This window comes from Leptodactylus fuscus, chromosome 8, assembly GCF_031893055.1.
Source record: "Leptodactylus fuscus isolate aLepFus1 chromosome 8, aLepFus1.hap2, whole genome shotgun sequence".
In the NCBI taxonomy this organism is placed as follows: Eukaryota; Metazoa; Chordata; class Amphibia; order Anura; family Leptodactylidae; genus Leptodactylus; species Leptodactylus fuscus.
Genome location: NC_134272.1, coordinates 26,357,164 through 26,384,571, shown reverse-complemented (window position 1 = coordinate 26,384,571; position 27,408 = coordinate 26,357,164). Strand labels below are relative to the sequence as shown.

The following is a 27,408-nucleotide window of genomic DNA, read 5'->3' as shown; positions in this document are numbered from 1 at the left end:
AAACTAAACAATGGCACATCCTGAACAGTGGTTCATGGTTTGGAAAGTAGATAAGTTGAAGAGGACATGTGAACTCCTCCCCCATGTCATATGTGTAATGTAACTATTAACTACGTCTATCCATCTATCCTTGTCCTCAGTATTATGTCTTTCCCTTGTTATTTTTCGTGGAAAAGTAGAGGTAAGGCCCGCTTCACATCTGCGTTCGGAATTCTGTTCAGGGAGTCAAACGGAAACCTATACACATTAAATAGCAGTTGGCTAATACACTATATGGACCCCATAGACTATAATGGGGTCCATGTGGTTTCCGCCCGAATCATGTGAAGAGAAAAGTACTGCTTCCTGAACGCAGATGTGAACTGGGCCTAAGGCTACGGTCACACGAGTGTTAGTGGACCTTAGGGGACCCCGTCCACCATTCTCCTAAAAACAATGTGGAAAGAAAGTCCTGGAAGCAGGACTTTTCTCTGATGATTTCAACAAACCCCATTATAAACTATGGGGTACACAAGTAGCCGCTTTTTTACGTTTCCCCAAGTGGACCTGAAGAACGGAAACCTGAACGATAGTGCGAACCTAGCGTCAGGCAACTGTGTGTTAGCCTGCACCTTATCAATTGGGAGTGTCTGAATGCAAGGCCCAGACTTCTATAGGTTGGTTCACCGCCACCACTTCCAGGGAATCTTTATAGTGTAATATAAAGGCCTGGTCACTTATAAAGGCTGAATAAAAAGTGTAACAATTGGCAGGAAATTAGAACCGGCGAGAAACATAACCTGGTGTAACATTAACCAACTCAATTACACCGTAACCAGTTCTTGCTACAACCGCACTGATGCAGCGGGTTTATATTGTATCGTCTGTTGAGACGACGAAAGTCTCTTAATAAAGTAACATAACTTGGTAGTACAACAAACTTTAAGGCAAAGTATAACAGTAAGAGAGAGCTCATTAAATTAAGAAATCAACCCGAATGACCCCAAATCCTGCTTGAGCGGGTACAACAAAGTGTCTGTCCTTGTCTAGTTTCACAGGGCCTTTCTTCTAAGGGTGTGCTACCAGTCCAGACACTAACAAAGTGCTACTGGGACCTCCTTATGTAAAGAGCTCTACCTCTAGGACATGTACGTGGACCTCCTGTTCAAGTTTATTGAATATATAATACAAGTGCTAGTGCAAGTTATTTTCAGTTGCATTGAAACATGAAAAACCCGAACATCCATAACACTGGAGCGGTGCCCATAGCAATGCCCTGATGCCAAGTGGCCAAATGCTCTGCAGGATTTCAGCGTCCTCAATAGCACCTATTAAAAAGAGACAAGGAGAGCGTACAGAATTACAGCCAGTCATGTTATATGTATACAGGATATGTATTCTTAAACTTTTTGTTCAATTCCAAGCTAGTGGAGTATCAAGATGGCTGTCAGCCTCTCCTTAAAGGGATTCTGTCACTAGAACCCAGCCCCACAGATATGTTAGGGTCACCTGAATCAAATGCGCTTTTCTACTTGTGAATCGGTGTCCCTGATGCAAAAATTGCACCAATGAGCTCATGTGCATATTGACAAAAATGGCGGTATCTCGACAACACAAGGGGAAAATACAGATAGATTCAGGAGACCCGAACTTATTTGTGGGGTTCAGTTCTGGTAATGACTCCCTTTAACACAATGCAAGCTAAATTGGTTGTGTCTTGTAAATGTAGCAATGGGGATAGTAGGTATAGATCAGAATATCTGAGAATGCGACAGCCTTATAATCTGCAGAGGGAAGTGATTTAGTATATAGTGATAGGTGACTAGAACAACTGTATGGCAATTAAATATAAAAAATATAAATCTTTATTATAAATCTTTAAAAAGACATATATATATATATATATATATATATAGTGATAACACAAAAAGAAAGTGCTAAGCGAGCCTTCACACGGAGTAAAATACACGTGTAAAAATAAAACTCCCATTGACTTCAATGACATATTACAGGCGTATTTTTACATGTGTAAAAATATCATTGAAGTCAATGGGAGTCTTATTTTTACACGTGTATTTTGCAAAAATATCGCTGCACCCAAAACAGCAGTCAGAGCAAGGACTATGCACCCCTGTTAGAGACACAGTGGATCACTACAGAACGATAGGGGTATAAAAGAAAGGCAAAGGCCAGTATTGTATAGGTGGGGTAAGGGCCAACGTATGTATATAGATATATACATATATATATATAGAGAGAGAGAGAGAGAGAGAGAGCTATTCCTATAAATATCCCTAGACCGCTATTTCAATTGCACCCTGACTAACCACCAATACCCAGCCTATCTTTGAATATAGAATTTCTCTACGCTTTTCCCTAACAGCCTATTTGTGGGCTATCAGTTCCTCAGGAGAGTTAGATACAGATACAAATGGACCCCAAGTGAAATGCAGTTAGAACCGCAGTTCTCGGCGCCCCGATGGTGGACGCCGATGACATAGGTGAAGCTGCAGCCAACCAGGCAGTAATATTTCTACAAATGTGATACAAAACAAAAAACATAAATTAAAGGGATTACTCAGGACTGCTACTGATGGCCTACCCTTAGAACAGGGCATCCATAGCACTCCACACTGATCTGCTCTTCTGTACTATTTAGGGCTTGTTCACATCTGCGCCCGGTCTCTGTTCTGCAGGTTTCTGTTTCCTGCACAAAACAGAGGCAGGAGACGGAAACCTGCCAGCATGTTTCAATTCCATTCATTTGAATGGGCTTGAAAAGAGTCTGGCCGGTGAGCGTTTTATGCTCTCCGTGGCGAAACCCGGTTTTTTAAACTGGACACAGAGTCGGACATGCAGTACTCTGTGTCCGATTTTAAAAAACCCGATTTCGCCGTGGAGCGCATAATACGCTCACTGGTGCTCACGGCCGGACTTGGCATGACAGGTTTCCGTTTTCTGCATGCAGAAGATGGTAACCTGAAAACGGAGATTGAACACTGGTGTGAACCCAGCGTTACTTGACCGTGAACAGGAGCGGAGCTACACAACATGGTCACTATCCAGTGTACACAACAGGTGAACTGCTTTTGGCTCCATGCATTAAACGATGGGGTTATGAGGTGACAGACCTCCACATACGTATGTATCTTAAGGATAGGCCAGCAGTAGTCAGTCGGGTTTCCCATTCTGTGCCCCTGGTGAAGAGCTTTCGGTGCCGGTACCGTAGCGCTTCACTGTCAGAAGGGCATTTCTGACAGTCTGCCAGGAACGCTCTTCTTCACAGCAGCGCCTATAGCGCTGTACTATGAGAGGGGTAGCAATCCTTATCGTCCAACAATGACACTGAGCGGTAAGGAACGCCTCCCCAGTACTCGTCTATGGATGAGTACTATCAGGAAAGGAGGGAGGCATTCCTCACCGCTCAGTGTCATTGCATCAGCACGATAGCTCTTCAACGGGCGCACAGAACTTGAAAGCCGACTGCGCTGAATTCAGTGCACTGTTGGCTTTCTAGCGGTATATAAAACCGCATGTGCCCCAGGTGGTGAAAGGCCCTCTTTAAAGAGTCTGCAATTTTCCATTCTTGTTGAGAGTATGCCACAAGGACCCTCAAGGCGGTCCCCAAAGCCGATCCTCAATATTAGATCTGCAGGGGTCACTGGTACTGAGACAGCGTTTTGTATGTTTAATGTGTGTTTACTGCAGCGCTGCCCCATTCAAATCTCTGGGGGAAGCGCTGCAGTACCTACACTCACTGCTTCCGGTTTATATGACGCATGAGCAATATGGGAGCCGCACACAGTCTCAGTACCAATGATCCGACACCCGGGACCCCTGCTTACCTAATATTGATGGTCTATCCTAAGGCTAGACCATTGATGTTAGAAACCAGATAACCCCTTTAATAGTCACACAAAGTCAGCCAATACTCCAGTCATCCACACACGTATGTCCAGCTCTCCAGGGCTCCTGAAGGTCCTAAACTACTGACATAATCACTTTAAGAATCTTTAGTGCATCACTTGTATCTACTCCTACATGAAATGTGTATGTACCTCTTTCATCTTCCAAAGTAGCAGGCTAGCCGCCGAGTATTAGTGAAGGATGTCCTGTTACCTATTCTCCTTGTCACAGCTGGAATGAAGATGTTCCACTCCTTTTTCCTCAAGGGTCGGCAGTATTGTGGCCGTACACGATGAGTGATCTGTGGGTTTACTGGTTTGCTTTAAAGCTGCAGCAGCTTCTCCTGTGAGAGGAAATATTCGACGCTCCCAATATTCTGCCTGGAAGACAAAAATATTACACGGTCATCCGCCATTTTTGGTAGCCTAGATATTTACAGCTCTTCTTACCCAACAGGAAGATAAAAGACTCCCATGGGATAAGTAAAGGGGAAATTAATAACATAAACCTGAAAAAAAACTCCATGTGAACATACCCTAATGAAGACTAACTTCTCCGAGTCTGTATAAAAGGCTCGCAGAGACCTAATGTGCAGAAGGCCTTGAAAACGAAACCCGTAAGGAAATCGCACAAATGTAGTTTTTCTCTAATTTCACCCAGTTGTGACTTTTTCCCCTGGCTTCTTGATACATCGTATGGGGATATTTAAAATACAGTAGCGACGTCTAAGACCACCAAGTCAAGCACATTATATAAGATTTACATGTTTTACCTTTCCTTGGAACATGGGAAGAATATGCAAATCTGACTTCCATGATGTAATTAGGATGCCAGTGCCTCAAGTATGCACACCAATAGAGGGCGCTCACTGAGAATGTGCAAGTCTATCTTCCATGATGTAATTAGGAAGACAGAGTCTCAGTCAAGCAAACCAATAGAGGGCGCTCCCTTTAACATCATGCCGACCTTACCTTTCCTTGGTGAAAGTCAACTCTAGAATGGAGGCTCTGCGAATTGCAGCCACCAGGGGGCGCTGTCTCCCAAGACACTGGCAATGTGGAATCTGAACTACAGTCGTCTTCAGTGCACAAAAATATATTTTCTGGGCACTGCCCTGAGCTATGGCTTGAAGATCTGAAAAGTAAAAATTTCTAAATGTTATGAAGAAAATGGCACATGCAGAATGAAGAATACTGTGCAGAATAGCAGTAGTCATTGTAAACCGCCAGGCCCATGATCTTTGTAGATACAGGAGATTCAGACACTGTTTTCTTAAAGATGCACATCAGAACAAATAAAACTTAAAGTTCCTTCAGGGTGCAGGGGCGATCACACAGAGGAATTTGAGACGCCCTCCTGTGCAGAGCTTCAGCTTTGTGCCGCAGTTTGCTCGCTGATGAGCTCCGGCTGAATCAACCAGGACGCTTATTTTTGAACACGGTTCTAAAAAGTGTCCGTCACTGTCTTCCATTGAAAACAATGGGAAACAGATTCCAGATGGAATTTGGAGCTGGTTTTGAGGAGCAATGTGGTTCAAATTCCTTTGTGTGACTGGCTCCAACGTGTTCTCCTGCACCGTTCCTGCACAGCTTAGAGACAATTGTAAGGAGCTGTGCTGTCCTCTGTCTCATACCTGCAAGGATCTTCATTACTAATACACCAAGGAAATAGTAAGTGTTCAGCTGCCTGATATGCTATGTGTCAGAAGAGGACTGTCGGGCAGTCTATGTGCAAAAGAGGGTATGGGGAGCGGTCTGTGACAGAGTGTGGCCATAGGGGAGCAGTCTGTCAAGTCTATCATTAATCTGCTACAGGGACAGTGTGGGAGCTTCAGGGTGCATTGACACGGAGAAAAGTGGCGCTGAATTTGGTGTGCAATCCACGTCAGATTCAGCGCTGAAAAAAAAGCCTCCCATTAACTTCAATGGGTTCCTTTTTCTGCTAAAAAGGATACTTCAAAGCAGATATATAAAAACATGGCTACTTTCTTCCAAAAAACACATCTATGGTCATGGGGTACTGCACTTCAATACCTTTGACGTCAATTAAATGGAGCTGCAATACCAGATTCTGTGGTGTGACTTGTTTGTCTAACCCTGTGCAACACCCATAATATCTGAAATTTCCCCACTGTTGGACTATTAAAGGATTATCTTATCTTATCTAGCTATGTTTTACATAATGTAAATTATGTAAGCAGTCAAACAGTCATCGTTTTACTTGCGATTCCAACAGGTTTTTCGGACAACTAACCTGTTCCTTTTTGGCCATTTTCTCTGTTCCCAAAACGACCAGCGAACCCTTTCTGACTGCTCATATTTCTGATGTCGGATTAAAAAAGCCTCATCTGACAGATCTTCCATCTGAAAAGGTTTTAAAAAATTTGTAATAAATAGAGATGAGCGAGTAGTGAAATATTCGATAGTCGTTTCGAGTAGAGCCTCAATATTTGACTACTCGATCAAATATCGAATCCCATTATAGTCTATGGGAAAAAATAATGCTCGTTTCAGGGGAAACCACTATTAGACCAAAGGAGAGTCACCAAGTCCATGAGTAGCAGGAGGAGAGTGTTTAGGAGGAGCGCTGTGCAGTTAAAGCACACAGATCCTATTACAGTCTATGGGCCGGTTCACATTAGCGCTTGCCTCCCGTCCGGAAGGACGCCCTTACTCGTCCTGCAGAACCAGCATTGATTGGCCGAATGCTATACAGTGTACAGTATTCGGTCAATCAACGCTGGTTCTACCGGAGGCTCGTCTGTGACGAGGCGGAGTCTAACATCGGACCACAATGAAGAATGCTATGGTCCGATATTAGACTCTGCCTCCTCACAGACCAGCCTCCAGCAGAACCAGCATTGATTGGCCGAATGCTGTACACTGTATAGCATTCGGCCAATCAACGCTGGTCAATGCATTCCTATGAGAAAAAGTCAGCTCCCGCATAACCACAAGCTGCCAGCTCTCCCGACTAGCAAGGACGAGCCTGCTGCAGAACCAGTGTTGATTGGCCGAATGCTATAGCATTCAGCCAATCAACGCTGGTTCTGAATCAAATCTTTACTGCAAATATGAGGCAGTATTTGATCGAGTACGAGTATTTTGAATACCATAGTATTCTATCGAATACCAACTTGATCGAATAAATATAAAAAATAATAAAATAAACTGCAGAATCCGTGTCAGGTTTGAGTAGGACACTTATTTCTTTGATTAGCATGGGATGTAGATTCAGGACAGGATTTGGCGATGATTTTAAGGGCTCATTCACATGGGGCGGATTATGGCGCTGAATCCACTTCAGAATCCGCTTCCTCACAATAGAGGTCTATGTAGACTGCCAGCTTACTTTTTTCCGTGAGCGGCATGTTGCGTGTTTTTGAGCAAAAGCCAAGAATGGCTACAAAAGTAATGGGAAATATATAAGAATCTCTAAGGGCTCGTTCACACGGGCATAGAGGGAGCGGATTATGGCGCGTAATCCACATCATAATCCACCCTCTCACAATGGTGGTCTATGGAGACCGCCGGGCTACTTTTTTCCGTGAGCGGTCTGCCCTTACTTCATGCGGATTCCGCAGGTCGCTGAGCCGCGGTGTCTGCCTGGCGGCAGCAACCTCCGGAGTCGGCCCATTCATTTGAGCCTTCTCCAGAGGGGGACGCCGCGACTGTCAGAAGTCGGGACAGTCGTGGCAGGCGGGTTTTGACCCGAGAGTGACGTGGCTCCCCGTGTCACTCTTGGTACCAAAATCTGCCATACCACCCCCCATGTGAACTGAGCCTTATACTTTTCCCTTCTGCTCAATCCACTTCTGACTTTGGTTCAAAAACACACAACAAAATCTACAACAAGAAAAGCTGCATTTCCGCAACGTAAAATTTTAGCCTGAAAGCGATTGTCTCAGTTCTGGACTATCAGATAGTCGGAATCAACAGGCAACTGAGACTATGGAGGGTATAAAAATGTCTTGGCTGGGGCCGTGAAGATAAAACACACTAACCTCTTCACATGGAGGAGACTTCAGTGGTTCAAGTGCAACTTCTTTCCAACTGCAAAGGAATCATTCTAAGAATTAACATACTTATCCGTTATTGCCATTCTTTCCTGTATGTAAAATTGAAAACTCAATAAAATGAGAATTTTTTTTTTTAAATAATAAAAAAAAAAGTTAACATACAATCTGCCTCTGTTACAGTAGTTCTATATGCATCTAATAAACGTTCAAGTTGTGATTTGCCAGAAGACTCTCTCGTAGTTAAAACTGGTTTTCTCTCAATACTTCTAAAATAAAAAACACCCTTGATTAAAAAAAAAAAAAAAAAAAAATCACTATTTTTTTTTAACGCAGCCTCTCTGCAGAACTATGTGTTGTCATAGGTACACTGGATCACATGAATCTGATATGGACACTAACCTATTAAACTTTGCATTAGAGAATTTTGGGCGTGTATCACATTCAGTTGTGTACCTGTAAGAAGAGCACTATGGGAAATACCTTGGGGTGAGAATTTCTTTGTACTGTAATTTCTCTAACTTAGACGGTGCAACCAGGTTCATGGGAATAACAATGTTGTCAATGTCATACGAGCTTTCGCTCCTCACTCTTCGTCTTGTTGCGCTTAGCACATTAGGGTCCCGAGCCTGTAACTTCACCATACGACAAAGAAGAGAAGGGAGAATTTGATAATGTTTCCATTCAATAAAGCTGCTATGTTTCTATATACTGAATTGTATACGGCACCAATGTATATATACTCATACATGAGAGAAGATAACAGTATATAGATATTCACATGTTAACGTCTTTTGGTATTATATACCTGCACAGAGGTTTTCTGAGAAGTTGGAGTCACACTGAGATCATCAGGTTGGGGAACAAGGCCCAGGTAAATACCTGAAGAACAAGACCATTATATATTATTATGAATATGAAATAAACTATATTATATCTAATCATATAATATCCATAATTGTATAATATCATGTAAAACAATCATAACTGTCTCTGAGTCCACAAACATGACATTAGCAAAAAAAAAAAAAAAATGTTCCTTTCTCCACTTATAAGGCCTCTTTATCCTCACTCAGACTACTAATCTGTACAGAATCACCTCTGTACTCACCTCATCACACATGTCTATGGAGAGGGGAGGGGAAGGAGGCGACTGCTGCTTCATTTTGTGCAGTAGTGGAGTCTTATCTTGAAGATACAGCAGTGTCAGTCTTACTCACAATGTACCAGTTGCAGCTATTTTTATCTTTTCCAAAGCCTTCCCCTTCTCCCTTCCCTCTCCATAGACTTCTGTGTAAAAGGTAACTAAGCCTGATAAGTGGAGAAGGAAATCTTTAATATGACAACATTTCTTTTATTCTCTTGTACATTTCTGTACATTTGTTTTATAATCGAAGATAAGATTTGCCTATTCCACAGTTGTGGCTTTACCGGATTTGGCCAAGTTTCCAGGTCTTCTTTCTCGGCTGGGTGTTTCCAGTACCAGTGGTAGACTAGCGATGGACGCACAACTCTTGCTCCATTTTGGAGGAACTAGAAGCAGAACCATGTAGACACTTGTATAAGTAACAGATATAAGGAATTCACCAAAAAATTAGCTGAAGGGTTCACATTCATTTGAGCTAATGTTTTTTAACACGTTTCTGTCCTCCTGCGGGATCGGCTATAGCTTAACGCTGAGTCTTTCCAGTTATACGGTACAAGGAATAATAAGCTGGTTATCTACATCATTATAATGTCAGCTGAAGCTGCCGATAAACTATTTCGCCAGATAAAGGAAAAAAAAAAAAATCAGTGCTTAGAAATTTCTGCGTCAGTAATCCATTCCACATGGGGACCCCCCGAACGAACAACCGAACGCATTGGCAGGTGGTGTACAGTGTATAGTCTATGGGGTTCATGTGCTACCACTGTACACCGCTTGCCAATGCGTTCAGTAGTCCATTCGGGGGTCCCCATGCAGACTCACCTGAACAGATTACTGACGCAGATGTGAATGAGGCCTTAGGCTAAGTCCGTAAAAACCGTGGTGGCAATGCATCGCTGTTCTTCCCACAGTGCTTTACACAAAAAGTTTGCAGAGTTTTCCTCCGCGGACTTTGTTACAATTATACCTATGGGAAAACCGCCGGTGTTTCCGTAGGTATAATTGACATGCTGCGATTTCCAAAATCACACCGTTTTTGGAAATCTCAGCATGGTTTTTACCGCTAGAATCCCATCCAGTTTGCCCTTACTGTAAAACGCCGCAATTCTTCCCCACTGCGTTTCCATCCCGTGGAGTCCCAACCTTAATGTATCTTTGAAGTGGTCAGCACTGAGTTTTTCTGATACAGAACTTGAGATACTCTGCATATACTAAGAATTGCTCAAGGTGTTGGCGGCGATCCTTTACCTTTCTGATAACGCTGACCTATCCTATGCCAATATCACATGAGTGAAGAGCCCTTTTAATGTATAGAATTGCCATAAGAACAAATTGTGGCAATGTAAACACAAATCTATAGACATACCGTAGGAGACATTTTCATCGTCACCAGGGGTGAATATCCTACTACTCAAGTCATCCATGATGTCACTCTTGCACTTCAGCAAACCCTCAAGGTGCAGATGTAATGGAAGGTCTAGATGACAAATGAGCAATGTCAAACTGTGAAAATGCGCAATGTGCGCGGCAACAGAACGTGAAAACAACACTGACGCTTACCAGAAGGTAGTGACAAGACGGGGTGAAAGTTCGGGTCTAGCTCACAGACATTTCGTTTTACTAGTACGGGTGTCTGAAGCTTGTCCCCACTAACGTTGGTTGGGCTACAGTCTGAGATTTGCTGATGACTTCCGTGTAGAGGCTGAGGAGAGGGCAAAGCCTACAGCAATAAGATTACAAGCCACGTAAGAAAACATAAGACTTCATGTATGTCAGAGGTTTCTCTTCTTTTCCCAGCGAGATGGATATGCTGTTATACAAGTCAATAAATAAAAAATGTGGACAATATAAAAAATCTGATTCCATCTGGATTCTCTGTAAGACATGGGATAAACACACAAATCCCCATATTATTAGAGACTAGGCTTGGAAAATTTGTCTTCACGATGGCAGAAGCTTCGTCGTCTCAGCTTGTACAGATTTTTGGCAGGGGGGATGCATTCCTAGAAGTCACTGCTTGACACAAGCAGGCGGTGCATGGAAACTACATTCACACCATTATAAAGACAACGGGTGCCCATAAAGACCAAAACAAAAGGGGTCCCCCACTCAAGACCCCTCTCTGCCATCCACTTCACATAAGAGCGGTCCCTACCTGTACCGTGCATTTATTACATGTTCGGCCATTTACCATCTAATATGTTATCTGTTTCATCTTAATGTAACAAGCAACCTGCAGTAAGGAATGTAACGTATGTACGAGATTAAATCTATTCGTCTCACCAGATGCAACGGCGTGCAGCCCGGAATCAATCGATATAGGTTCTGTTTGTGAAATAAAAGCAGAGGTCTGGTACGTGCGGCGCTGTTTGTGAGGATGGACGAGGCTCTAACACGGATCCGCTTCTTCTTCTTTACTGGCTGCCGCTTGCCTAATCCGTTCCTGTTGGGAGTGCCCGTCTTTTGTAGCTTTGATATTCTAAAAGGAGGCAAATATTTGAGTCCTGAATGAAAGCAAGGGTGTTCCCAAACTCTAGGGCAAGTTCACACGGAGATTTTTGGTCAGGATTTTGAGGCTGTATTCGCCTCAAAATCCTGACCAAAAAGACGGCTCCCAATGAAATCAATGGGAGCCGTTCAGGTGTTTTTTCCAGGAGCCGGAAAATGAAGGGAGATGTTCATTTTTCAGGCCGTTTCGCCTCGCGACATCCGCCTGAAGACACTCCCTCCCGACTAGGCCCATTCATTGGGCCTAATCCAGAGCGGAGTGCGGGACTGGATGCTGCTGCAGTGCACCGGCATTCAGTCGCAGCTACCCGTCTTTTGGACCGGAACCTGAGGCGGCGTCCGCCTCAGGTTCCGGTCCAAAAGACCCCATGTGAACTTACCCTCAGGCTTGTTATTACTGTTGTTTATCATTGCTGTGTATCTGTGTAGGTTTATTAACAGGCAATGTTTACTTTTGTGACCCCCAAGCCTTACCCCTGAGCAGCTCTGGTAGACATCCTTCCGTCTGCAAAGGGTTTAACAGGACTCGTAGGGGTGGCAGTAATAACACTGCTAACCATTTCAGTCAACCGGGCGCTCTGAAAAACAAGACAACATACATAAAGACATCTTGGCAACATTAGCACCATGTCCTATTATATTTATCCTGTGTTATGGCTTTATCTATTCAATATTTTTCTCAGCGTTGTAGTTATTATTATAATAGGTTACTCTTTTCAAGGTATTAGTTTCCTTTTGTAGCCATTTTGGTTAGATATAAGGCTTGGTTCACATCTGCATTCGGTATTCCGTTCTTGGGGAATACCGAACGCATTGACAAGCGGTGAGCAATGAAAGGACACGGACCCCATAGACTATAATGGGGTCTGTGTTTTTTCCGCATAAATCATGTAGAGAGAAAAGTACTTCATGAACTACTTTCCTCTCCGCATGATTCGTGCGGACACCGCACTGAAAACACAAGGACTCAACTTGTCAATGCGCTTGGTATTCCTTTCGGGAAGTCTCCAAGCGGAATACTGAACGCAGATGTGAACAAGGCCTAACACAGTATTTTTAAATAGATTTTATTGTTTCTATAGAAATAAAGTCAGGATAGTGCACCTGATAACAAATGCAGTATAAATAATACGGTCGCTACGTCCCAACCCTGGTTCAATCCCTCCTTGCCTTCTACGGGCTCGTTCACACGGGGCAAGAGGGGACGGATTCTGACGCCTCAGAATCCACCTCAGAATCCGCCCCCCTCTATGTAGACCGCTAGCTTCCTTTTTTTCCGTGAGCGGTATGTTCCGGCTCATGGTAAAAATAAGCGAGCTGCCCTCGCGGCAGCACCGTCCAGACTAGGCCCATTCATTTGAGCCTACTCTGGAGGGGGAAGCCGTGACTGTCTGAAGCCGCAACAGTCGTGTCAGGCGCATTTTGGTCCAATTCTGATGCAGCTTCCCACATCAGAATCAGGACTAAAATACGCGGTCCCGTATCCCGTGTGGACGGGGCCTAAGAAGAGAGAATCAAAAAACAACAACAAAAGCAAATCTTGAGACTAGTTGTCATCACATACACAATAGTGTACCTTTTGGCAATTCATAATGTGCCTATAAAATAGACTTGATATAATATAATTTATTGTATGTCCACCATTGAACACCCCTGTACCTATAGATATGGTCTTCAAAAATATGGAGTATTACTATTACTCTTCTTGTACAGATACTATCTCTAGAGATGAGCGAACACTGTTCGGATCAGCCGTTCCGAACAGCACGCTCCCATAGAAATGAATGGAAGCACCTGTGACGCCGGCCGGCCGCCGGCAAAGTGTACGTGCCAGGTGCTTCCATTCATTTCTATGGGAGCGTGCTGTTCGGAACGGCTGATCCAAACAGTGTTCGCTCATCTCTAACTATCTCTATTACAGTCATTGTGTACTTTCACGCACACTTTCCAAAAAGTTTACTTGAACTCCCGTAACAATGGAATCCTATGCACGGTTTTTGGTGCCACTTTATGAGTCAGAGGTAGCCACAAAAAAAGGAAAAGTGTAAATGAAAGACCAAGGCGTCTCCTTATTTTGGCACAGGCAGCTCAGAATTCCACGCGAACCAAATATAGTAAAAAAAATTCTATTTTTACTTTTTTATACAGATGTAGCAGAGTTAGCATGAACGTCTGCAAGGGTTGAACTGTTCCAGTCTGATGTTTTATCATAGAATGTAATAAACATACAAAGAAATGTTTTCCCAATTCCTTTTTATTGGTTTTGTTGTCTTCTGTGATACGTTATCACACTGCAGCAGTAACCAATTGAAGATGTTCGGTTAAGTTATGGGCACCCTTTTATGAGCGGGGCAAGGGCGTCGTATAAAAGACACTTGCAGAAATGTTGGTTCAAAGTAGTGGCGTTTAAAAACTTGCAAAGCCCAGGTCTGCACACCATATAATATTAACAAATGTGTCCCGTTTCCTGTTAGTAAGTAACGTAGCATTTCGCTCTTGTCTGGGTTCTTGGTGATTTAGGGTGCGTTCACACGATGTAAAGTGGAGCGCAATCTGGCACGTATACACGTGTCAGCAGATTGTGTACTCAAAAAGATCCCATTCATTTCAATGGAAGTTACGAGCGTATACGCCGCGGCTGCAAAATCACGGACGCAAAAATCACACGGCGTATACGCTCGTAACTCCCATTGAAATGAATGGGATCTTTTTGAGCGCGCAATCTGCTGACACGTGTATACGTGCCAGATTGCGCTCCACGTTACATTGTGTGAACACACCCTGAAAGAGAAAAAAATTGGAATTGCCGCATTTCAGACTGCATGTCTCCTGGAATGAAGCTGAGCGCAGGTAGACCGTCTACTAGAGCAGAAGAATGTTACTGAACAGCTTTACTGCCAAGAATTAAATGGAGCATTATATGGTGTTCCTAGATTTCAGTGAGCACCGATGCGTTCCCACAGTAGAGTCTTTACCGTGTCTCTTGGATAGGGATACAAGGTGACCAAAAATTGCATTCAAGTCATGTGCAGATTCTTGTATTCTTTACAAAAAAAATTTGTAGTCAAATCTTATCATCAAAGTATGTGGATTTGTGGTATGACACGTGGATTCTTCCTTAGGGAACAACAGAAGCTACAGTTTGCTACGTGGTTTGTATCAAGACTAGGTAACTAGGTGGTGTGTCTGACTGCAGGGACCCCCGCAATGCCCCCTATTTTGATACTGTCATTGTATTCCTTGCCTATTTCTGGCAGTTGAATGGAGCCACAGCTGTAATCCCATCCAAGTGAATACAAGCAGAGCTGCTGTACCCCGGCACAGGACAAGGCTCTGTCACCTGCAGCAGTAGAGGATAACCGAGACAGCTTATACATGAGGGCTCCGGGTATCAAATTCCCACCGATCTGATATTCATGACCTATTCTGGAGACAGGTCTTCAGTTTCAAAAAATGGTCCCCAATCTAGAAAACCCCTTTTAAGGAAAGCCCTATAGCCTAATGTGAACCTTGTCCAATCACTGTCTGGAATATATGGAGGGTAAGAGAAGACATGAAGTGGGCATGGAAAAATTGGGAATATTAAGAAAACTTAATGTTTATTCAGTATACTTAAAAATATGTCTAAAAACAAAAAGGTGGCAGTTACAGTGTAGATAAGGGTGCATTCACACGGAGTAACGTGCCGCGTGACCTGGCATGTATACGCCGTGTGATATTTTGAGCGCCGTATACACTCCCATTGATTTTAATGGGAGCCTGGATTGTACACGGCGCGTTATTTTGCGGCTGCAAAATCACGGCAGCAAAATAACACGGCGTATACAAGACTAACTCCCATTGAAAGCAATGGGAGCGTATACGGCGCTCAAAATCTCACACGGCGTATACGTGCCAGGTGAAAATGGCCGTTGTCATATTATAACCACTATCCCATATGGGAGGAAGGACAGTATAGAAACTAGTTTATATCTCCCTTTGTACACAATGTACTTATTTTGCTTACTTATATAGCGCCATCATATTCTGCATTGCTTTACAGACATTGTCAGTCACTGTGTCATGAGGGCTCACAATCTACATTCCCTATCAGTATGTCTTTGGAGTGTCAGAGGAAACCGGAGTACCCGGGGAGAACATACAAACTCCTTGCAGTTGTCCTTGGTAGGATTTGAACCCAGGCCACCAGATCTGCAAGGCTGCAGTGCTAACCACTGAGCCACCATACCTTACCAGTTGTCTAAGGTAAGGTATATAAGGCATCACGGCCCTTTCTGTATAGTATGTTTGTATAATGCTACAATATGCACTCGTGAACTGGCATTATCCAGCTAGAGGAGAAGGCTTGTCTAGAACCTAGATGTCAGGGAGAATAACGCTCCATAATGAGAGATCCACAGCTCTATGCGTCCGGTTACCACTGCGGAGGAGCTACTAGTGTCCGCCAGTTAGTAGTAACCTCTGGTGTCTCACCAAACAGTTCAGGGGAAACCCTGTTTCTGTCTCATGCTGCTTAGGTGTCATGACTTTCTGCCTTGTTTCATATATATTGGAAATGAAGTGTGGTCACAATTTTTTTTTTTAATACCTGCCATTTTTTTTTTCGCTTCACACTGAATAGAGAAGAAAAGTGAAAAAAAAAATTGTGCAAAATAACTTTTTACATAAAAATAGCCACTAACCCAAAACTGGACTGCTATACCTGTCCCCAACAGATCACATAACGTGGATCACACGTGTTTACAGTGGTCTATGGGGATGGGGAAGGGATGCTGGAGCTAAGTAGGAGCTTTCACAACCAAAGCACTTTACTCACATCAGTATAGGTTGGTACTTCTCTATATATGTCCTACAAGATCCTGGACTGGTTCTGGGTGAAAAAGACACTGTTATACAGCAGATCTGCCTCTACGTATAGTGTGCAGTGTACAGCAACTAGTCTCCAGCCACAAGACCAGAGATTAATGCAAATTGTAGATCGGGGAAAACTGCAAAGTATAACTATAATGGGCAGCTATAGTCTTACCCTCATGTATACACACTGCATTACTGATGTATGTGAAGTTTGTCGGAAGGTTTGGTAGGCCTTAGGGTGCATTCACACTGAGTAAACGCTAGCTTATTTTGTAGAGTAAAATTACACTTGTAAATTTTGCTATTCCATTGACTTCAATGACATTTTACAGGCGTATTTTTACAGGCGTATTTTTTACAGGCGTATTTTTTACAGGCGTATTTTTACACTTGTAAAAAAATATCATTGAAGTCAATGGGATAGCAAAATTTACAAGTGTAATTTTACTCTACAAAATAAGCTAGCGTTTACTCAGTGTGAATGCACCCTTAGGCTGGAAACGCCGCAGGAAAAATCACGGCGTTATACAGTACTTGCAAAGTGGATGGGATTCATGTGAATCTCATCCCCACTCTGCGGAAGAAATCGCAGCGCGGATACGCTGCGATTTCCAAAACCATTGCGGTTTTGGAAATCGCAGCATGTCAATTATATCTACAAAAACGCCAGCAGCTTTCCCATAGATATAATGGTAAGAGAAAGTCCGCAGAGGAAAACTCCATGAACTTTCTCTTCAAAGCGCTGCGGGAAGAACCGCAATGTGTTCATGCTTTAGCGCTGCGTTTACGGCCCATGGGGCCTTAGCCTTAAAGTGAAAAGTAACAAGTTTTCTTTAAATCAATGGGTAACATAATGCAGCGCAGGGAAAACCGAGTCAACCAGTTTCTGTCTGGGAATCGCTGAAGCAAAGCCTTCTGTACAGATCGTTTACGGGAATGAACAGTATTGCGCAGCGCATGTATGACTATATCCCGCACAGTGAACCAGTGGGCGAACCAGTAAAATACCTGATGCTGACACAGTAGATGAAGCAACTTAAGTTAATTGTAAATCCAGATTACGGATTTCTCATTGGGTTAATGGTGTTTTCCGTGCTTGCCGGTGAGATGAAATACCTTCACGGTTCTCTGCATTACAATTATGCAGCACAATGAAGCTCCGCGGCTTCGGTACTTTATTACCTGTTTCTCTATGTTTCTCAGGAGCAAGGTCGGGCTGCTTGGAGACATTTCTAAATCCATTGCTGGATCTGTTTCCTCTAGGGGTGTTGCTAGTGTCTCTGCAGACTGTAGTGAAGCGCCTGGATATGGCAGATGTGTCTCTTCTCCAAGAACGCAATTTGAATATTCGTGAAACACCAGTTTTCTCTAGGATACAGAAATAAAACCAGCAGCGGTAACATTTAGCTGGATTGTTCTTAAAAAGGCCACCCACGGACACCGGCATTTTAGGAGGGGGAGTGACAAGCTATAATTTAGTGTGCAAAGTAATTATACACAGGCCCATTGTGTCTACACATTGCAGATTAGGGACGCCAACCATACTGGAAATATAACATTTAAGATAATGATAAGGAACCCCTGTGCCTAAGAGAGCCATACGTAACAAGCCTGATAGTCACAGTATAGAGGTACTTGTTACAGCACCCCAATCCCCGCTACTATTAACAAATCTTATCAATGGAGAGTTGCAATCAGGTGTTTTTTTTGCCTATAACTCCCCTGCAAATTTCTCTACCGTCCCCTGTGGCTTCTAAGCTTTCAACTTTTGCATTGCTACGGGGTAGGCCGCCAGCAAACTCATGGGGGCTAATGTGTGGCAATGTCCCCAACCTTAAAGTGGCTCTAAGATTGAAAATCGCCAGATGAAAAACTGCTATCTGGCACTGTTTGTGTCCAGTGTATTTGCAATGTGTGTGTCCATTGTTCTGATCCCCTGACGGACCAGAACAATGGACACCTAGATGCAGATGTGGCATGGCATCACTAAGTACCTTCTTGTTTCGTAGATGACTATGTAAATCCCCCAGATGATGAATTTTGTATTCCAGCTCTGCAATCTGAGCCTGTAGCCATGTCCAGCGACTCCCAATATCTGCTCTTCCTGAAAGCCAGTTCAATTCGGCAGTACTGTCAAGACAAACAATGTATTTAATAGCGGACACAGAATGTATATAACAGCTCTCAAGGTCTGATGATAATCTGGAGTATACAGCAGTATAATGATGTGGCTGCAGTGCTTGCCTATAGACAGTATTGCCCAGTCAGATCATGGACACCTGATCAAGGAGAAGAACCGATTCATTGGTACTGGTCTCATTACACATGCCGATGCAAACTGGATGGGGAGGAACGATCTCTACTGCGATTGTTCTCCCCCATTGACTGAACTATCGGCAGCTTATTTCTTATTACACAGGGGTGCTCATTGCCTATAATAGCCATGAATATTGGGAAATCTAATGGGGTCATCAGAGCTGTAGCCCATTCAAATAGGTGATTGGTGGGGAGGGGAACTCTACGGCCAAAATACCTATCTGGTATTGTTGCTTACCCTATAGCTCCTGGAACCCTATTTAAATGAACGCTAGCTAACACGAAATTCACACTAGCATTCGGGTTCCTGTTGTTTGGCTCAGCTTGGGAACCAGAGAAATGGAAACCCAATCTGTTTAAATAGTAGTTATCCATGGAAACCCATGGACTCCATAGACTATAATGGGGTCCGCCAGGTTTCAAGTGGAATGAGGATGGAATCCCCGAATGGAAGCCGAGCGCTAGCTTAATTCTGAGATGAAGCCATGGATCATACAATAGATGAGTGAATGACTACAGTATTAAAGGAGTTTTACAAGATTTAAATATTGATGTCCTATTCCTAGGATAAGTCAGCAATATCTGATCGGTGCGGGTCCAACATCTGTCACCCCCTACAGATCAACTGATGGAAGTGACAGCGCCACTTTTGTGTTCTAGAAGAGTCGCATTCATCTTTCACATGGCCAGTGTACAGCTCAGTTCTATTCACGTGAATGGGACCGAGCTGCAATATTAAGCTATACAATGTGCAGCACCGTGCTTGGTGAGCAGTGAAGAGGATGGATGAGTGCTGATCTGGTAATGGACCCCCACTGATCTGATATAGGGTGATTCTGGCCATAGAGAATCTTAGGGTGCATGCACACTACGTAACGCCGGGCGTGTATGAGAGCCGTACACGCCGGCGTTACAGCAGGGCTGCCGAACACTTCCCATTCACTTCAATGGGAGCGCTCGTAAACGCCGCTGTTACGAGCGCTCCCATTGAAGTGAATGGGAAGTGTTCGGCAGTCTGCCGTAATGCCGGCGTGTACGGCTCTCATACACGCCCGGCGTTACGTAGTGTGCATGCACCCTTAGTCTGGGATCCCTTTAATGCTTGGTAATAACCAATAATATCACGCACTGACATCACAACCTGCTAGAAAAATGTTGGGGTTACTAAAATAGGAGCAATTTTATTTTATTTTTTTGCCATAGTTGCAAAACCACTTGCAACTGTTTCCCATATGGACCCCTGAAGTCGTGGCCTATATAGAGTTGGGGCTCATCCTTTACAGCCTAGCCTGTATACTAGCGCAAGGACTGGCAGACCTGACAGCAAAACATGCCGGATAATATAAACCTTTTAGAACAGCTGTGGTCAAAATGTTGGGTTATTAGAACAAATAACCTGCAGAGAGGACATAATAAAGGCTCGGCATTGGTGAGACACATCAGTCACGTCTTCATGTTTGTTTCCATGGCACAGCAGTTTACTCCGCCAACCCACTGCAGGGAATAAAAGACCTAGTAAACGCATTTAATGTGACCTCTGAGGCCAATTAAATGTGAGGCCAATCTATGCTGGATCACACCGACACCAACATAGAGATGTTCTTTTTACAACCTTCCATGCCACATATCAAGAGGACAGAAAATACGCGGATACGCCCTACTCTAAATTATAAGGTTATTATAAGGACGTTGGATAACAGCACACGGCTTACAATAAAAAGGTCCAATCTAGTTAAAGAAAACTGAGCATTACATACCACAGCTGCTGCTGAACCTCTTTTTAGAGTAAGAGTGCACTATATGGCTAAGGCCCCACGTAGCAGAACACAGCCAAAGAGCAAAGCAGAATAAACCGTGGCGGAAATGCAACATGGGTTCTCCCCGCAGAAATTTTCACTGAGAGTCCACAGAATTTACCTCTATGGACTTTCTCCTTCAATTATACCAATATGGAAAACGTCAGCGTTTCCGTAGGTTGAATTGGCATGCTGCAATTTCCAAAATCGCAATGGTTTTGGAAATCACAGCAGTTCCGCTGCTGGTATCATCCTGCAATGTGTGGATGGGATTCGCAAGAATCCCTTCCACTTCGCAGGGACTGTAAAATGCTGCAGTTTTTGCCACGCCATTTGCACCACGTGGGGCTTCAGTCATTCAGTAATAACGCCATTTCAGCCAACAAACCGCCTGCTAGCTGATATGTGTTTGCCAAGAACTGTCATTCGCTCCTGGCTGACGGCAGACTTTAGTCTGCCAATATCTGATCGGCCACGCTGTAAATGTTCGGACAGCTGTCGCCCAAAAATACCAGTGTTTGGCATGGTCAGCTTTTGGCCAATCATCAGTCAGCTTGCATGGACTGACTGCGCTGCTGCTTCTTCTTCTCTTTTTTTTTTTTAAAACAAATAACTGTAGATATTAATGTTGATGGTGAGAACATTATTCAGGCTGTCCGGAAAGTAAGTACACAAGATGAATGGGTGGACTTTAGCCGGTATATGAAGCGTTTTTTATTAATGAACATGTGACTGGAAATGCACCGTGGCGGCGCTGCAGGTAGATCGGCACAGTGCATTTCTGCAGGATGCTTTGACGATGTTTCTCGAAGACGTGCCTTTGAACATGAGGGCAAGGATGTGGCTCCAGCAGGATGGACCACCTCCCCATTGTGGCTGTATCGTCCGTGAACACATCAACAACCGAATCGTTGGATTGGACGCGTTGGACCTGTGCTGTGGCCCCCTCAGCAAAAACCTTTTAATTTCTGTGATTCTAGGTGAGGTAACCTATTCTATGTTTAGTTAGTGCCTAGCCGGGCAGGTATTTTGGTAGTTTCCTTTTGTTGCTGCACTGTATTTTGAGTGAAAATAAACTCTACCTTTGTTTTGGACTAAAGAAACTGGACTTGTGTGTCTATGCCACCCCACCTAGCAACCCCAGACCCTGACACAGGATAAACTTTCCGTTTTTTCCTCCAGGCTGATGTTCTTTGTAAGTGAAGTCAGTGATTTTATCTGTGGGCTCACAGCAGAGTTACCACATTATTAACAGGATTGGAGGCCTCCTACTGAGCCCAGTAAAACATTACATGGCAGACATTATCTGAGCACCAGGCCTTTGAGGCGGCTCAGGCATGCAGGAGGCTGTTTGCTTTTTTTAAGATTCTGCTTTTCTACGTGATCTCTGTTTAATAAAGCGCGACTATATACAGGCCGCGACTTGCCATCACTTAATTATACACCGTACAGGCCACCTAGTAGTGGGAGAGTCCCAGAGCAGCTAGAGATACAAGAGATTTCACACCACTATAGAGGTCCCGGGAGAGAAATGTTCTAAAGAAAGAAGGTTATTCCATCAACGCCTATCCTGATTGTCGCTCAACAGAAAAAAAATGCAGGATTTAACGTTTCCTGAGACTTCTATCCACAATGCACATGAGTGTTGGCTGGATGTCCTCGGTTGCTCCATACAGAGGGATTAAATGATGCTAGGAGAAAGCGAACAGGTGGCGAGACTTGTAAAAACCGCATTAGAATTAGGGATACAAGGACAGCTGTGTACTGGCACATGGAGGTCGCTGCAATGAGAACCCACCCATTCCAACCTCGATCATTCGCCTCATATACAAAACATTATATAGGGGATGGCACCTGAATATTTATCACCTAACCATAGGATAGAAGGGAGATGTATGAATAATGGGGGTCTGATACAAAAAACGGAAGTACTATGTCCCCCATTGGAGGCCATGCATGAGCACTACATCTCCATTAAAGGGGTTGTCCAGTTTCTAATATTGATGGCTAATCCTTAGGACAGGTTAGCTAGGCCAGGACCCCTGTAGATGACCAATACTGAGACAACACGGCTCCCGATATTGTTTACACTCCAGGAGGCGCTCTGCTCACCCGCCATACACACTAACTTTGTTGATTCATGTCAGGTAATCTGTGGGGGTTCTGGGTGTTGGACCCGCGCAGATCTAATATAGGTGGCCTATCCTAAGGTCCATCAATACTAGAAACCGATATAAGTAATCCATTTTAACTGCACAAGATATTCCTAGTTGTTTATTGGACTGCTAAGGAACTGGGTTTGGGATCTATTGTCGGTATCACATTTGGAGAGAGGTGAGACGTCTTCTCTTGGGGATACATGGACTAAGGGTTCTGGGTTTTTTTTACGTGCTTTGGATAACCCATAAGTAGTTGTGTCCTCAGGCAGCCCGGTGGCTCAGTGGTTAGCACTGTCCTGGATTCAGATATGACCAATGGTAACAGATGGTTGGAATCTACGACCCCATGTACATGGGGCAATCTGGATTGGAGAACAAACAGTACAGGAAAGTAGAGCCCCATGGGGCCTGTAAATTCTCGTAAGCTCCAGAAATATCAGGATAGGTCAATTGGTTTTCTATTAAAATTTGTCCCGGTTTTTGTTTAAGAAATTACATTGTGGGTCCTACCGAGATTGGATAATTTCTGTACAATAGAATATATTGGTGCCGACCAATGAGGAAACCCCATGCACACAACGATTTGGGGACAATTGCAGTCAGATACCACACGGAGTGTCATCTAAGTGCATTCTATTATGCACTTACCTCTATGGGGGCTTCCAATCTGTTCTGATGAAATGGAGCAGGATAGGACGGAACGGCAATGAACCCTTGGACGCCCCCTTGGATGGCACACTCGGAAGTAGGCATGAAGCCTAAATATATCAAATTATCAGGGTAACCCAAGTGCAGAGCAGAGATGAGGCCACCCAATGCATCTCCTCTGGACTTCCCAATAATACAGTGCAGGTTGCCCACATCTGTGTCTCAGTTGCCACTGTCTAGAGATTACTGGCATTAGGGGCACGCTGTGGAGGTCAGTATTACTCTTAGCCCTTGGGCAGTAAGATCTAGGAGAACAGTACACAGAGAAAAAGCTAATACAAAAAACCTGATACAAAACAGAAAATACCGAAGAGTCCTGCGACCAATTCCACGTACAACCAATATTAGTAACAGGCTCCTCTGTATTCTCTTCCTTACATTTGCAGCGTTTTTCGGTGTTTTAGAATTACATAAAGTGTCATAGGCCACAAACTATAAGGCACAAAGCATAATAATCAATATTTCCCAGAATGAGTTTGTTTAGCCACATTAGACCTTGGATAAAGTACACATTTTTGGAACTGCTGTTCACATATTAAACGGACAATTAAAATGTGAATTTTGGGTTTCCCACAGACAATGCTACATCCTGCTTTGGTTGTATTGTCAGATTTGGACTGAAAAGACAGAAAATAGTCACTGTAAATTGTATAAAGCACATGTGAATTTATTGAACAATGTAAATGTTTTAAGAATTTTCCTTGCATTAGATTAAAGGGGCTCTATCAGCAAAATCATGTTGTATGAGCCCCACATATGCGTGAATAGACGGTAAAAAGGCTATTCAGGCACCGCTAATCTTATTTTAAACCCCCCCCCACCCAGTTTTAAAATAAAACTAAAAACATAGATGTAAATCATATCTTTGCGTGCACGCTGGGCGGTCGTGCACGATCTGACGTCATCTTCTGGCACGCCTTCCTCTTCTTTAAGCGACGCCCTCCGGTCCTGTCTCTTTTTCGGCTTCATCGTCGTCTTCTTCCGGCGGTTCAAATCCGATTGGTTCAAATCCGGCGCGTGTGCGCCGTCAGTGAGAAAAATGGCGCCGGTGCGTGCACAGTAGCTCTAGAGGGAGCGCTACTGCGCATGCGCCGGATTTGAACTGCCGGAAGAAGACGACAAATAAGCCAGGGAAGAGCCAGGACCGGAGGGCGTCGCCGAAAGAAGAGGTAGGCATGCCAGAAGATTACGTCGGATCGTACATCACCGCCCAGCGTGCACGTTCAGGTATGATTTACATCTATGTTTTTGTAGTTTTACTGTAAAACGGGGGGGTTAAAATAAGATTAGCGGTGCCTGAATAGCCTTTTTAACTGTTTTTCACGTAGAGTCCGCAGAGGACTTTATGCTTCTGTTACACTTATAGGGGAACTGACAGCATTTCCGTAGGTATAATTGTCATACTGCAACAGTTTTGGAAGCCGCAGTGAATCTGTACGGCGTATTTTCCTGCAATGTGTGGATGGAATTTGCTAGAATACTAACCGGTTGTCAGTGACTTTAACATGCTGCATTTACGTCACGTGGGCCTCAGTCTAAAATAGAGTTCAAAACTGAGTATATTCTACAATATGTACAGCACACTTACAGAGTACGACGAGCAGTATTAGGAGTCTATGTGTTCACTTATACTCTTACTCGGCTATTTTCGGAAATCCAGTACAAGAGAGACTTGCACGTGTGTGGCCTTGCGGCTGCGGAAGTGGACTCATTCTCAAGATATATGGGGGATCTACCCTCTCAATATGCATATATCAAGCATTTATGGCTTATTCTATGGATATAGCCATATGCCAAGATTGGCGTATCCCATTAATGAATCACCGTTCCACTATGTAGGCTAAGCTGAGCTGTGTATTAAGTGTAGAGGTAATATTCCCCTTTTAGCAGAGCCGAAATGAAATATTAGTCTACAGCCGGAGTCACGTACCACCTGACCGCTGCGGGGTAGCAATTGCAAAATTACCAGTGGCTAGCCCACTGTGATCTATAGGAGCAGCGATGTATATTAGATTTCTCATGGGATCCACATGCTGTGACTAAACAATGCCATGTAAAGTGATTTACACTGCGGGTTTTTAACCTACATTATGTCACTTATTGCTGTACAAAGGTTAAAGCTGTGAAGACCCGCAGAGAAATCTGCAGTTGAGCCACGGCAAAAAAAAAACGGATTTCAGTAGCTTTTACTATGGAATCTCTCAAGGAAATTCTGCAGTGTCACCAGTCTAAAGGGGATCTCCAAGATTAGAAGAAAGGATCTGATTTTTACACTGCCCAGGACATAAAGACATATCAGACAGGTATGAGACATGAGAGCCAATATGGCCGACAGAAAGTCGCTCCTTGTTTTAAAAAATTCAAAGCGGGCGACGCTGTAGCACAAACGGGTGAGCTGACAATTGTAGGACTGTACACAGTTACCACAAAATAATAAGTCACAACGATTTTTGGCCAGATACACACTTTACTGTCCTATAATGCAATTTTTAGCATATTCGTGGGGCTTTACGCTTCAAACACTTACCAGTCATGTGTCTTTTTAGGATTGTCATCCCATTCCTCATCTGAGCTGTTTTCTGTAACATCAGAGTCCAACTCCTGCTGGATACAACCTATAATCTGGGCTGCCGATGCAGAAAACCTCCTGATAGCGGTGGAAGTATCCCGAGGGGCCCCATGTTTAACGTCAGTGCACGCACTTGTGGTCAGTCCTACATCTGGATCTGTGTGCACGTCAGTACATGGCTGGCTAGTACAGTTGTGGTGCGCATTAACCCTTTCAAGCGTATGTTTCGCTATGCCGCTTATCTGTTGGCTACAATGATCCACCGCACACTTGGCTAAGAACAACTGCAAATGTTTCCGGGCTCTTTGCACCCGATTTAGAAGTTCTCTTTGCCGTTTTAGACATTTGAGACGTAATAACTTTGCCTCCGTTTCCTTATCAACAGTCTTTTGCAGTTTGTTTGATACAGGTGAAATACACCGTAAATTTGGTAAAGTGCAGATACTAGCAAATGGGATGGCAAGGCTTTCCCCATCTATTCGTCCATTCAATCTATGTATACCTTCATCTTCAGACACAGATATATCCCATAGTTTGTTCACATCGGCCAGGACTTTGCTGACGGTACCTGGGAACAGTTGTCTCTTGACTTTCCTTTCAGTAAGCAATGGGCGAGTGTCATGCTGTCCATGAGACCTCTGTCTGTATGAATCTTGCTCTGTCTCCAATGGAATGCTACTATTACCCTGCACATTCGTATCAGGACTTGTTGTCAATACAAAGACGGTTTGGTAATGTGCAGAAGAAAGTGACTCATCTTGCTGAAAGCTAGTGAAGTCTTCTTGAAGGCGCCGTGCAGGATCACCATAAGCGATGCTCGAGCTGCCGTCTTTGGATCCAGTCTTGGAATGATACAGACATACATTAAGATTTGCACTCAAGCTCTTTATACCGAGAGGAGAGAAATGAACGCCACTTTCTCGAGGTCCTGTATCAGTAGGGGCCAGGGTCATCTTCTCTTGTGGATAGAGGCTGTATGAAATACAGAAAGAACAGAGTATGAGAAGTTGAGGCTACACCCAAACCCAATAGTCAGAACCCATCATCATCTTAAATATCCGACACTTCAATGTGCCAGCGTGACCCGTAGGCAGACATGGTTTATTATTAACAAGTAGGGTTAGATAAACATCACTGAAATGTTTCCTACAAAATCACTGGGGTAACACAAGTGTGACAACCAATCTGATAAAAGCTAAGGTCACGGCTTCACTGACGAAAGACGCAGTCATGGAACAGACCATCATTGTTCAAGGGATGCTTCAGGATTAATAAATAACATTTCCTGAAAGATTGTCGCTTACATGTCTCTGTCACTTGGTCTTGATCTCAGGGGCTACCAAGCACGCACACTGCAATGAATGCAGAGGATAGACAAAGTCCATACCACTGCAATCCCTCGGCCAGTGAACCAGGTTGTATGGGAGTATAAAAACACAGGTGACTTCTAG

The 27,408-nt window shown here is 43.8% G+C and overlaps 1 protein-coding gene across 1 annotated transcript; it reads right to left on the bottom strand.

Moving 5' to 3' along the window:
- Nucleotides 1-1,116: 1,116 nt before the first annotated feature.
- Nucleotides 1,117-26,922, bottom strand: KANSL1L (KAT8 regulatory NSL complex subunit 1 like). The gene is made up of 15 exons (XM_075284960.1): nt 25,916-26,922; nt 18,404-18,539; nt 17,592-17,777; nt 12,030-12,133; nt 11,331-11,526; nt 10,608-10,767; nt 10,414-10,524; nt 9,332-9,433; nt 8,709-8,782; nt 8,384-8,535; nt 7,889-7,937; nt 6,139-6,248; nt 4,857-5,019; nt 4,038-4,265; nt 1,117-1,307 (listed from the first exon to the last, which is right to left on the bottom strand). Exons 1-14 carry the CDS (start codon nt 26,908-26,910, stop codon nt 4,095-4,097), a joined length of 2,709 nt encoding a protein of 902 aa, XP_075141061.1. The 5' UTR covers nt 26,911-26,922; the 3' UTR covers nt 1,117-1,307; nt 4,038-4,094.
- Between the last annotated feature and the right edge of the window lie 486 nt (nt 26,923-27,408).